Source organism: Cyprinus carpio, chromosome B1, assembly GCF_018340385.1.
Source record: "Cyprinus carpio isolate SPL01 chromosome B1, ASM1834038v1, whole genome shotgun sequence".
Taxonomy (NCBI): domain Eukaryota; kingdom Metazoa; phylum Chordata; class Actinopteri; order Cypriniformes; family Cyprinidae; genus Cyprinus; species Cyprinus carpio.
The window spans coordinates 35,746,536-35,760,736 of NC_056597.1; the positions used below are offsets into that span (position 1 = coordinate 35,746,536).

The window sequence follows — 14,201 nt, forward strand, 5'->3', positions numbered from 1 at the left end:
AATCAAGACCTAAACTTGCGGTGGTGATGACGTCAGAAACCCGCTCCATGCAGAAGGTTTGGAGGGTACTTTCAAAAGTAATTTAAAATAATATTCTTAATATCATTAACGCTGTTTTTACCTTGGAAGAATTAATTTTTTTTTTATAGGATTATGTTGAATTTATGGCTTCCTTGTAATCTGTGATTAAGAGTATATGTCTCTCCAGCTTTTTTTTTTTCAACAGCCAGCATTTGCATTACCTTTTGGCACGCCCCCTACCTTTCGTTTCACCAATGAGAAACCTTTTGGCACGCCCATTGCTCCAAGCTGCAGCAACCCTTACTAGTCTTTCTGTAGTAATATATGATGTGTTATAAAGCAAAGAGATCAGTGTTATGCAATAAGCAACTATTAGCTGTTTTACAACATGATGTAGTAATCATCAATAATTCTTCTTACAACAAAAAAAACTACTTTTTTCTATTTACATGTTTCGTTTTTGTATAATCAACCCTATGAAACTACGGCATGCAAAATAAATTGCTGCTGTAATAGTTACAGTGAATGACTTTTAAATCTATGTAATGCATAAAAAAATTGCCCCTTGGAGACAAGCATACAGAACAGTGTTTATTTTTTTAGTTATTAATATGATCAATGCAGCTGTGGACATTTGTCTCAGATTAATATGCAGGCAAGCAAAACAATTTTGCATTTGAATAATCTTTTTTTTCATACAAGTTTAATTTAGACGGATGCAGGTTTTGAACATGTATTTCTCATAGATCTGTCTGAAATCTTTATCAGGGCTGCACAAAGCTCAGCTGCACGTCTCCTCGAATGTCTAAAACATCAATCTCCTGCAGATTAGCATAGCGATGGCTGTAAGTGTGAGTTTGTTGACCATTGACAAACACCTCATAACCATGACAACTGCAGAAAATGGTGACCTGAAATGCAATCAAAATTATTCAATACTGCAAATACAGTCATTGACCAGTGTATTTACATTAATATCCACACTGTCCACTTGAATATCAAGGGTATGTTCAGTGATCATACAGTCATATGTGTGCTTACTTGCAGAGGTTCTCCTATTTTAATCAGAGTGAGCTCATAAGTTTCATTCTCGCCCCATTTCCCATCCTCATAGCTGTTGCACACAATCACATTCTCATCGAAATGAGGCCTGTAGTAAAATGCAATTCCAGTTCTGTGCCGTAGAAAAATCTCCATTCTGGAGAAAGATACATCTTTAAAAACATCTCAGTTTCTCTGATCAGAAGGAAGCTGTTATTATGACATTTCAAAGAGAGTATTTCAAACAAAGTTGTGTTAGGTTTTTTTCCTGTATCAGAGACATGTGATATTGTCAAACCCTTCAGAATTGATGACTCCTTGGATGATGATGACCTTTCCAGACCGTAATCCACCATCAATGATGCTCTTGTATGGGACTTTCTGATTGTGGGTCAAAGTAATTAATAATATTTATAATTAGCTGCAAACACCATTTATTTCCTTATTAAACTAATAAATTATGTATAAAACTAAATATTTCTCAGCGCACATAAGAGAGCCTTAGAAAAATAAATAAGAACAAAATTAGTAAAACAAAGTACAATTGCATTGCTCCTGGATTTAAATGTTTAACCATTACAGAAGTTAAAATATTCTAGCTAAGTTTTCTTTTCTTTTCTGTTCTCCACAGGTCCAGGATATATATATATATATAAAATAAATTTGCAACCTGTTCTAATCTCACCTGAATGTGCATATGCATAAAACTGTTAAGAACACACACACAAAATAAATCAATAAAAAAATCCACAAAGGGCTACAGAGATTCAACTCATCACAAAACAAACTCAAAAGACCTCTTGGTCTACTGAACATTTCAGCTGACTTACCAAAGATCCCGGAGGTGCAGGATGATGGGGCTGTAAATTAAATGTGACATTTAAGGAAGGAACACATTTAGAAGAATTTGCCTATTATATCAATGTGATTTTAAAATGGTAAAATTACAATATGTGTGCCATTGTAGCACTCTACAACATAAAGGTGCTATTTTAACATTAAAGTGGTACTACAACTGAGCTGTTGTTCCTATGTCTCTCCAGTATATCAGCCATAAACAGTCTCTTTTACACTGTAAAACCTGACAAGTCACAGTAACTCAAACCCGTTTGAGTAAACAGATTGCCTTTACTTAAACCATGTAAGTTTTAAAACTTTGCAATTAGGTAATCAAGTGATTAATTAAGTGCTGATTGAGCTTTAGTGATGAACAGCTGCTGTTAACAAACAGCATCACCAGCTCCACTTATTAATAACCAGACTGACTTTATTTCTGTCAGCACGTCTACAGAAGATCTTATTGAGAATTAACTAAGGTTTAGATTATAATTTATTTTTTCATTTGAAGTAACCATGTTAGAGATCAGTGTTTGCTTTAGTTGGGCTCTTGACCCTTGATTTCTGTCTTAGATTTTTTTTTTTTTTTGGACGTTGTAACCAAGTGTTTTTGAAAAGTGTTTCTTATAACTCAAAAAACCTAGAGAAAATATGATCAGGTATTGGTTGTTATACAGCATATTGGTGATGATAATCATCAATTATGGAGCTGTTCAGAGTTAAAAATCTTACTAAATAGATGTTTCATAGTTTGTTCAGTTGATTACAATGAAAGCCATTCAAAAAGTCAGTGGTTCTTTCATAATCAGTTAATATAAAGAACTTTCCAAACAACTTGGTCTTTTGTGGTTTCAATTAGTCACACACAGACATCAATAATCAGAATATGAACCTCAACAATGGTTACGAAAAAAGAAAAAAAAACATGCTGCAATGCATGCTGGGTACTATTGTAGTACAAAACTCATCCATGGCTCCCAGCATGCTCTGCTGTATTGTTTTTTTTTTATTATTTTTTTTTTTATGGTCACCATTGTTGAGGTTCATATGCTGATTATTGATGTCTGTGTGTGACTAAGTGACACCATAGAAAACCAAACTGTTTGGAAAGTTTTTTATATTAACTGATTATCACAGAACCACTGGCTCTTAGAATCACTGTTATTGTAATCAATCCAACTAATTACACAACACCTAATTCATCAGAGATTAGACTCCAAACAATTCAATAATCAATGATTATCATCACCAATATACAGTATAACAACCAACATCTAGATACAGGTTAGATAAAAAAAAATGCTAACCTGAATGCACTGTAAGTTGCTTTGGATAAAAGCAGCTTCTAAGAGTCTGAGTGTGTGTATAACACCTGATGATAGTTTCTCTGGGCTTTTGAGTTACAACAAATGATTACAACAGCCAAAGAAAAAACTAAGACAGAAATCAAGGGTCAAGAGCCCAACTAAAGCAAACACTGATCTCTAACATGGTTACTTTAAATGAAAACATAAATCAACATCTAAACCTTAGTTAATTCTCAATCAGATCTTCTGTAGACATCTGACAGAAATAAAGTCATTCTGGTTATTAATAAGTGGAGCTGGTGATGCTGTTTGTGGGGGTTGTTTTAATCAGATCTTGAGAGATTTAATGTATTTTATTTCAGTTTATTTTATCTAAGGCTGTGTCTGAAGTCAGTTGTAGTTCTTGTGGTTTCTCTTTTCTTCAGTAATTCTGTTTGTTAGCAGCAGCTGTTCATCACTAATTCACAATTATCACTCAATTAATCACTTAATTATTTAATTGCAATGTATATCTTCTTTCAGTGAACTCAGCTGAATTAAGTTCAGAGTACTCACAACTATTAGTTTTACAGTGCACTGTAAAACCCGACAAGTAACTTAACTCAAACCGTTTGAGTAAACAGATATCCTTAAAAACCTGACAAGGTAGGTTTACTCAAACCGTTTGAGGAAACCAATTGCCTTAAACCTTTTAAGTTTTTAAGTTGGGTTTACTCAAAAACCCGACAAGTAACGTTACTCAAACCCTTTTGTGTAAACAAATATCCTTAAAAACATGACAAGTTGGGTTTACTCAAACCGTTTGAGGAAACCGATTGCCTTAAACAATCGGTTTTTTTAAAACTTAATAGTTGTGAGTACTCTGAACTTAATTCAGTTGAGTTCACTGAAAGAAGATATACATTGCAATTAAGTAATTAAGTGATTAATTGAGTGATAATTGAGCATTAGTGATGAACACCTGCTGTTAACAAACAGAATTACTGAAGAAAAGAGAGAAAGGAACTACAACTGACTTCAGACACAGCCTCAGTAAAACCTGACAAGTTATGTTAACTCAAACCGTTTGAGGAAACCGATTGCCTTAAACCATTTAAGTTTTAAAACTAACAGTTATGAGTACTCTGAACTTAATTCAGTTGAGTTCACTGAAAGAATAAATAAATTGCAATTAAATAATTAAGTGATTAATTGAGTGATAATTGTGAATTAGTGATGAACAGCTGCTGTTAACAAACAGAATTGCTGAAGAAAAAGAGAAACACAAGAACTACAACTGACTTCAGACACAGCCTAAGATAAAATAAACTGAAATAAAATACATTAAATCTCTCAAGATCTGATTAAACAACCCCACAAACAGCATCACCAGCTCCACTTATTAATAACCAGACTGACTTTATTTCTGTCAGACGTCTACAGAAGATCTTAATGAGAATTAACTAAGGTTTAAATGTTGATTTATTGTTTCATTTAAAGTAACCATGTTAGAGATCAGTGTTTGCTTTAGTTGGGCTCTTGACCCTTGGTTTCTGTCTTAGTTTTTTCTTTGGCTGTTGTAACCATTTGTTGTAACTCAAAAGCCCAGAGAAAATGTCATCAGGTGTTATACACACACTCACACTCTTAAAAGCTGCTTTTATCCAAAGCAACTTACAGTGCATTCAGGTTATCATTTTTTTTTTTAATCAAACCTGTACCTAGATGTTGGTTGTTATACTGTATGGTGATGATAATCATTGATTATTTTACTGTTTGGAATCTAATCTCTGATGAAATACGTGTTGTGTAATTAGTTGGACTGATTACAACAAAAGCGATTCAAAGAGCCAGTGGTTCTGTGTTAACCAGTTAATATAAAGAATTTTCAAAACAGTTTTGGTTTTTCTCTGGTGTTACATAATCACACACAGACATCAATAATCAGCATATGAACCTCAACAATGGTGACCATAAAAAAATAAAATAAAAAAAACAACAACAACAATGCAGCAGAGCATGCTGGGAGCCATGGATGAGTACTACAATAGTACCCAGCATGCATTGCAGGCATGTTTTTTTTTTTTTTTTTTCGTAACCATTGTTGAGGTTCATATTCTGATTATGATGTCTGTGTGTGACTAATTGACACCATAGAAGACCAAACTGTTTGGAAAGTCCTTTATATTAACTGGTTATGAAAAAAACACTGACTTTTTGAATGGCTTTCATTGTAATCAACTGAACTAACTATAAAACACCTATTTATTAAGATTTTGAACATCTCCATAACTGATGATTATCATCACCAATATGCTGTATAACAACCAATACATGATCATATTTTCGCTGGGTTTTTGAGTTATAACAATCATGTTTCAAAAACACATGGTTACAACAACCAGAAAAAAAAATAAACTAAGACAGAAATCAAGGGTCAAGAGCCCAACTAAAGCAACACTGATCTCTAACATGGTTACTTCAAATGAAACAATAAATCAACATCTAAACCTTAGTTAATTCTCATTAAGATCTTCTGTAGACGTCTGACAGAAATAAAGTCAGTCTGGTTATTAATAAGTGGAGCTGGTGATGCTGTTTGTTAACAGCAGCTGTTCATCACTAAAGCTCAATCAGCACTTAATTAATCACTTGATAACATAATTGCAAAGTTTTAAAACTTACATGGTTTAAGTAAAGACAATCTGTTTACTCAAACGGGTTGAGTTACTGTGACTTGTCAGGTTTTACAGTGTGTGCGTGCTATGGCATTTTGTACTACTTTATATTACTGCGACCAAATCTAGGCATATAGGCCAATAGTTTGAAAACGCAAGTCTTTCAAAACTGGTTGGATTCTTTAGAATTATTGGATCTCGTAATATTTATTTATTTATTTGGATGTCTTTAATTGTTGTCTATTTGGATGTCTGTTGTGTAAACACAACTGTCAACAATATATATATATATATATATATCTATATATAGATATATAGGTATATATATATATATGTGGCTGTTGTGTGTGTGTGTGTGTGTGTGTGTGTGTGTGTGTGTAATCTGTCCACTAACATGAGAATGTTTTGAAATGTTAAAAGTGTCTTGATTACTGTTTAAGATTAAGTTGAAAATATATTACACAGTCCAAGGTAAAAAGCATAATTTGATTTAAAAAAACAAAAAAACGATAAAAGTTGGGAGGTGGCATCAAAGCATAGCTCAGTAACTTAGTTATTAAACATTTATTAAAAAAGAAAAACTGAAATATCACATGGTCCTAAGTATTCAGACCCTTTGCTCAGTATTTAGTAGAAGCACCCTTTTGATCTAATACAGCCATGAGTCTTTTTGGGAAAGATGCAAGTTTTTCACACCTGGATTTGGGGATCCTCTGCCATTCCTCCTTGCAGATCATCTCCAGTTCTGTCAGGTTGGATGGTAAACGTTGGTGGACAGACATTTTCAGGTCCCTACAGAGATGCTCAATTGGGTTTAAGTCAGGGCTCTGGCTGGGCCATTCAAGAACAGTCACGGAGTTGTTGTGAAGCCACTCCTTCGTTATTTTAGCTGTGTGTTTAGGGTAATTGTCTTGTTGGAAGGTGAACCTTCTGCCCAGTCTGAGGTCCTGAGCACTCTGGAGAAGGTTTTTGTCCAGGATATCCCTGTACTTGGCCGCATTCATCTTTCCTCCTCGATTGCAACCAGTCGTCCTGTCCCTGCACGCTGAAAAACACCCCCACAGCATGATGCTGCCAACCCACCATGCTTCACTGTTGGGACTGTATTGGACAGGTGATGAGCAGTGCCTGGTTTTCTCCACACATACCGCTTAGAATTAAGGCCAAAAAGTTCTATCTTGCTCTCATCAGACTAGAGAATCTTATTTCTCTGAGCTAACTTTGTAGCTAACTCCATGCGGGCTTTCATGTGTCTTGCACTGAGGAGAGGCTTCTGTCGGGCCACTCTGCCATAAAGCCCCGACTGGTGGAGGGATGTAGTGATGGTTGACTTTCTACAACTTTCTCCCATCTCCCGACTGCATCTCTGGAGCTCAGCCACAGTGATCTTTGGGTTCTTCTTTACCTCTCTCACCAAGGCTCTTCTCCCCCGATAGCTCAGTTTGGCCGGACGGCCAGCTCTAGGAAGGTTTCTGGTCATCCAAACGTCTTCCATTTAAGGATTATGGAGACCACTGTGCTCTTAGGAACCTTAAGTGCAGCAGAATCTTTTTTGTAACCTTGGTCAGATCTGTGCCTTGCCACAATTCTGTCTCTGAGCTCTTCAGGCAGTTTCTTTGACCTCATGATTCTCATTTGCTCTGACATGCACTGTGAGCTGTAAGGTCTTATATAGACAGGTGTGTGGCTTTCCTAATCAAGTCCAATCAGTATAATCAAACACAGCTGGACTCAAATGAAGGTGTAGAACCATCTCAAGGATGATCAGAAGAAATGGACAGCACCTGAGTTAAATATATGAGTGTCACAGCAAAGGGTCTGAATACTTAGGACCATCTGATATTTCAGTTTTTCTTTTTTAATAAATGTGCAAAAATGTCAACAATTCTGTGTTTTTCTGTCAATATGTGGTGATGTGTGTACATTAATGAGGAAAAAAATGAACTTAAATGATTTTAGCAAATGGCTGCAATATAACAAAGAGTGAAAAATGTAAGGGGGTCTGAATACTTTTCGTACCCACTGTATATGGCTCTAATGTACAACAATTTCCCTCACAAATTCAACAAAGAAACTTCATGTCTTTTAAAATACAAAATAATTATATATTGGTATGTAAGTGTATTTTTCTTCTCACCGCAAGATACTGGAAAGCAACTAAACTCAGTTCCACCTTTCCGTCTATACAGATTTGTTCTGCATATGAAAACGGAATACGGTGCTTGAACTCAGAGAAGGATTCCCTGTTGGTACTTATCTAGAATAAGCCAAAAACATGAGGGAGAGGTAAATTTAGAAACTATATAGAGAAAAGCAAAAGTAAATGAGAATGAATGACCTGGTATGAGCTCAATGTGACGAGGATCTGCAGGGCAAACAGCTGGCCTCTCGGGAAGGAAGTTTGGGACTTGTTTTTCTCCTCGCCCCAGACGCCATTCATGCGGGAGTTGATAATAACATACCCACCACTGTTATAGCGAGGGTTAAAGTGCAATGCAACATCAGACCCATTCTGAAGGTCCACATGGAATCTGCAGGAGAGAGAGAGAGAGAGAGAGAGAGAGAGAGAGAGAGAGAGAGAGAGAGAGAGAGAGAGAGAGAGAGAGAGAGAGAGAGAGAGAGAGAGAGAGAGAGAGAGAGAGAGAGAGAGAGAGAGAGAGAGAGAGAGAGAGAGAGAGAGAGAGAGAGAGAGAGAGAGAGAGAGATAGAGAGAGAGAGAGAGAGAGAGAGAGAGAGAGAGATAACGAGAGATAGAGAGAGAGAGAGAGAGAGAGAGAGAGAGAGAGAGAGAGAGAGAGAATAGTACTGAAATAATAATGAAAACTATCATCTGATGGTTCTGAAAAAATCACTGCTGATTTCCTATTTATAAATGTATTTAAGTCTCCAAGGTATAAATACATTTGGCATTTGCTATTTTGTCTAGAAACTTAAGTTGTATGTGCAAAGAGTTTCAAGTGTAAAAAAAAAAAAACAAACAACAAAAAAAAAACCTTCTTTCTGGTAAAACTACATTTTACAAAATTAGCGCAACAGTACTGTAAAAATGCTACAGTAAAGCCTGCTTATTGGTAGTTCCTTTACTATATCTGGGGTAAATCTGTAAAAAAATCTAACCTTATTTTTCATGTAATTTTACAGTAAAATTATGTTAATGTAGATCAGTCTTTCTACTTTTAAAATTTCACATTTAATTCAATGTGTTATTTGTCTTTCTTTGTAATTATGACATTTACGAGAAATATGAGTAAAAATAGTTTCAACTTTATTTATTTGTAATTTTATTTAGTTATCAGTTTTGTACATTAGGTGTGTGTGTTGCATTATGTTGTTAAATTAATGTTTATTATTTTAGTGCTGTGTGTTATGATAATGATGTTTTGTACGACCCTGTGCATCTATATATTAGTATTTACCTAAAAGCTACTTGATGACTGTGGTTTTCTTTACTTTTAGGTTCAAAATAGATTATAGTAAGCTCTTGAATTTGCCAGTCTAATGTTTGTTTGTTTTATTTTTTTAGATTAGATGTAGCATGTTCATCTTCTTTTACAGAGAGTTTTTTACTCACCTGTTGGCATCTGGCAAAACTCGTCCACATACAGTAATACTCATTCCCTCCAGCAATCCTCCCTGGATCGGACTACAGAACGGGACACGCTGTGTAATGATTATCAAACATCTCATAAACTGAGGCATTTTGATTGTCCATATCAAAATCAAAGTATGTTTGTTCAGTCAAATTTATTTCCAGATTCAAGCTCCATTAGCAAGAAACACACAATACAAACCAAAACAATACACATAAAAAAATACATTTATACCAATACATCCTCATAAAGGACTGATATCACACATCACAGTAACAAATAAATTTATACATCAAATTTCTCACTAATGCAGGGAATTATTGTACTCTTTAAAAGAGAAAGAAAGAAAGAAAGAAAGAAAGAAAGAAAGAAAGAAAGAAAGAAAGAAAGAAAGAAAGAAATGGTTTATATTAGGTCACTTACCGGATTGAAAAATGGCAGTTGCTGATTCAGAGCCATTTTGGCAGATTTTGCTCTTCTCCAATCTTTAAGTTTGTCTTCAATCTTACATTCAAGACTGACCACCAAATGATGACTGAAGCTTTATTTACAGGTTGCAGTCTCTATGTTAAAACTGTGATGTTAATGTTTAATGTCTAATGTGTTTTTATTGGTTAATCTTTATTTATTATGAGGCCAAAGAGCACCATTTCAGTTTTGTTCACATATAGTCTATAACTAAAGAATGACCACTAACTCAATAACAAAACTCAGTCAAGCGAAGGATTCCTGCATATAATCTTTATTTATTTATTTATTTATTTTTTTGCTTCATTTCTTTGCTTCTAAATTGAATGCTTTGAGGGAATTATTGATCAAATAGATGTTTGTTGTTTGACTTCAATTATAAAGAATTGTTCGACATAGTCCTGTTACATAAGAAAAACACAATTTTGGAAAAGTAACATTTATATGTTAAACCAAGAAATGTAATGATTAATACAAAATGTAACTTTCTGTAAAACTGTAAACATACCTTATGACCAACTTACACAAACAAGAATCCCATTAGTAGAGGTAGACAAAGTACACAACTTCATTACTTGAACGAAAGTACACTGTAAAAAGTGATTCTCTATATTTACTCAATAAAATTGTGTCAAAAGATTACAAGCAATATTATTAATTAAATTTAACACATTTTAATAAATTAGAATTAACCATTCAAAATGAGTAGAATAACATGAAAAAATTAAGTAAAATTTACACAAAAATATTGATTTCAGTGGACAAAAAACAAACAAACAAAAAAAACACTATGCTAAAGAATACTATGTTATGCATGCCAGGCCAATACCCGGCGATCATGAAACACCCTTCGAAAACATTATATGCATGCACACGACGTCAAACTTTTTACAAATTCACATTTTTTGTTGCTTACATAGATATGATACAGGCATCATGTTCAAAAGGTTGTGTCTTAAGGCCCCCAAAACAGAGTTATTGAAGACACCTAAAGTTCACGAACAGAATCACTGAAGGAGAAAAATCTAAATTTTGGTTACCATTACGGTGGTCAGTGTTTGCTTTAGTTGGGCTCTTGACCCTTAAAATTTTAAACATTTTTTTTTTCTTGCTGTAGTTGTGATACAGCAGCTAGACAAGCCAAGAAGGAAATGAGATCAGGTGGTGCTATTTGTTTTGACATCATCATTTGGTTTCTAACTTGGGTGTGTCTTGTCAATAACAGGCGCCCTGTGGTTGTACAATATAAGTTCTGGTATTTTCAGCATAATCAGAGAAATTCTTAGAAGCACTTCTGATTAAAACCTTTTTAAAAAGAAAAATAATCTTTCACTTAGGCACACGGACATCAAGAATCAGCCTGAGAACCTCAACAATGGTGACCATCAAAAAGCATGTTGCACTGCATTCTGGGTTCCACCAATCAAAACTCATTTATCGTTCCCATCATGCTTTGCAGCATGAATAAATTATGAGCAACAATTCTTTAGTAGCTTGTTTTGTGATGCTTACAGTTCATCTGTATATGCTGTTTGTCACCATTTTTGAGATTCATACGCTGGTTCTTGATGTCACTGTGTGCCAAAAGAAGGTTCCCCTCTCTTTGTTTTAATCAGAATTCTTAAACTCTAGATTATACCGAAAATGCCAGTTCTTTTATTGTTGAATCACAGCACTGCTATAATGAATGTTAATTTAACTCCGAGATCAGCCTCTAAATGAGTTCAGATATTCAGGTAAAACAAAGATCATGTAAAAGCATAACCAACACCACCTGATCATCTTTTCTCTTAGCTTGTCAAGCTGTTACAACAGCAGGACAAAATGTAATATTAAAATCATCAAGGGTCAGGAGCCAAACTAAAGCAAACACTTACCACTATAATGGTAACCCTTTTTTCCTTCAGTGATTCTGTTCATGAACTTTAGGTGTCTTCAATAACTCTGTTTTGAGGGCCTTAAGACACAACCTTTTGAACATGATGCCTGTATCATATCTATGTAAACAACAAAAAATGTGAATTTGTAAAAAGTTTGACATCGTGTGCATGCATATAATGTTTTCGAAGGGTGTTTCATGATCGCCAACTACTGGCCTGGCATGCATAACATAGTATTCTTTAGCATAGTGTTTTTTTTTTTGTTTGTTTGTTTGTTTTTTTGTCCAATGAAATCAATATTTTTGTGTAAATTTTACTTAATTTTTTTCTATTATTCTACTCATTTTGAATGGTTAATTCTAATTAATTAAAATGTGTTAAATTTAATTAATAATATTGCTTGTAATCTTTTGACACAATTTTATTGAGTAAATATAGAGAATCACTTTTTACAGTGTATAGATACTGCTGGCCAAATATTACTCCATTGCAAGTGAAAGTTGTAAAAAATATTTTACTTAAGTAAAAGTACATGACTGGCTTTTAAAGTACTTAAGTACCAAAAGTAAAGGTCTTTCCTTATTTATTTAATTTTTTTATAATTATTATTTTTTTATTTTATTTTATTTTTTTGTCAACGCACTGTTTTATTAATACTTGCAATACCTTATGCCTCTAAAGCAACTTACAATACATCAAATTTATGAAAGAAAAAAAAGTGTAAGTGTAAATATATTCTCTAACATCTCTGTCATTTCTCACAGGTATTAATTTGCTCATGCAAATCTAACAAATTGTTTTTACACTGTAAAATCCAATAGTTTACCTTACTTAGATTTAATTAGTTATCTTTACTTAGTTGATACAAATAAAACAATTTAACAAACTTCATCTACTTACAATTAAAAAAAAACAATTTACTTAATGAAATGAGAAACAAAATTTGCCAAATATTCAAGTAGCCACAAAGGAACCAATGACATTAATAAACCAGTGAGAGGCAGCAGTGCACTAATATGTTGCTAATTGCCGTTTTTTTTTTTTTAGCTCACCATTATAGTGATTAACGTTCCCTTTGGTTGGCCACTTGAAACTTCATTTATGTTACTATAATTTTTCTCTCTTGTTAATGCATCATGAAATCAGAGGTATTTGATTAAAAAGAGAAGTAATAAATAGGTTGCTTTTATAAAATGACCTATTTTTTAATTAAAGCATTTTTTTGTGTGTGTTTAATTATGACATTTTTGACATTTTATTTTTCATAAATACCTTAATATGCTTTTTATATAATCCTTAAATAGTGTGTGGTAATATACTGAAGTCACACACAGACTTAAACATTCATCACGTGAATCACAACAATGGTAACAATTAAGTTTAATTTATTTTCATTAATTGTGACAAAAGCCATTTTATTTGCTCTTTTTGTTGTGCTACTACTGACACAAGACAGCAAATAAAATTGGCAAATAAAAACAACAACTGTAAAACAAAGCAACTGCATAATTTATTCTGCGCAATGCATTCTGGGAGTCAGTGAGTAGCTATACTAAGTTGTGAGTAAACCTAAATGAAAGGATCAAGTACCCCCTACAGTTCTTTTTTAGTTACTAGAACTCTTGTGTAAGTTAACTATACTAACTAAGCATTTGTCAGTACAACATACTATTCCTATTTCACTTCACTTTCGTTTTTTTCAAGGCAATCAGTTTGCATACTTCTTATCTTTCATCTCAACTTATCACATCTCACATTGTACAAGCAAATTTTAGAAAACATTTATGCAAATAATAGGACTGTGTTGGACATTCAAGAGGAACAGTCTGTGTACAATCACATGCATATCAGATTAATGTGCAGTGAATTTTGCATGTAAATATACAGATTTGCTTAAAATAAATGGTGAATTATCATATTTTGCAAGTCAGTGAATGTTGCGGGATATGTCTAAAGAGACATTTGTCTGTCTCTCCGTGAATGTCTAAAACATTAATCTCCTTCAGATTACTGTAGAGACGGCTGTAAGTATGAGTTTGTTCACCATTAATTAAAATGATGAACTGGAATGCAAATGCGGCCAAAGATCATTCAATTTTAGAAACTAACTTAATAATAATAATAATAATAATAATAAGTACTTCTAACTCTACATTTTCCACTTTAATGGGCATCATAAATCTGTATGTGCACATACCTGCCGCAGATCCCCTGTTTTAAACAGCGTGAGTTCAGATCGTTCCTCATAACCCCACTTTCCATGATTTTAAGTATTATTCACAACCACATTCAAATCAAAACAAAGATGGATGTCAAATGCAATTCCAGTTTTGTGCTGTAGACAAATCACTGCACTCTTGAAGAAAGGTAAGCAGGGGAAATTATATCTTTAAAAATAAT

General features: G+C 33.7%; 1 protein-coding gene across 3 annotated transcripts; it reads right to left on the bottom strand.

Moving 5' to 3' along the window:
* Positions 1-470: 470 nt before the first annotated feature.
* Positions 471-9,986, bottom strand: LOC122135976 (galectin-9-like). Of its 3 annotated transcripts, none has more exons than XM_042717290.1 (8): positions 9,877-9,986; positions 9,435-9,506; positions 8,202-8,394; positions 8,001-8,120; positions 1,893-1,922; positions 1,361-1,443; positions 1,063-1,219; positions 473-932 (listed from the first exon to the last, which is right to left on the bottom strand). In XM_042717290.1, the coding sequence occupies exons 2-8, from the start codon at positions 9,476-9,478 to the stop codon at positions 786-788; spliced, it is 774 nt and encodes a 257-aa protein (XP_042573224.1). In that variant the 5' UTR covers positions 9,479-9,506; positions 9,877-9,986; the 3' UTR covers positions 473-785. The 3 variants fall into 3 exon arrangements, with proteins under 3 accessions (XP_042573225.1, XP_042573224.1, XP_042573223.1); XM_042717289.1 differs by having other exon boundaries at positions 9,435-9,523; positions 9,877-9,980; XM_042717291.1 differs by lacking the exon at positions 8,001-8,120 and having other exon boundaries at positions 471-932; positions 9,435-9,523; positions 9,877-9,980.
* Positions 9,987-14,201: the final 4,215 nt, after the last annotated feature.

Excerpts from the sequence above, each read along its gene's own strand:
- LOC122135976 (XM_042717289.1), bottom strand. The coding sequence starts at position 9,912 with ATGGCTCTGAATCAGCAACTGCCATTTTTCAATCCG. Across the intron at positions 8,395-9,434 it reads GTTTTGCCAGATGCCAACAG|ATTCCATGTGGACCTTCAGA; the intron begins GTGAGTAAAAAA and ends TCTCTCCTGCAG. Across the intron at positions 1,444-1,892 it reads CTGCACCTCCGGGATCTTTG|AAAGTCCCATACAAGAGCAT; the intron begins GTAAGTCAGCTG and ends ACCCACAATCAG.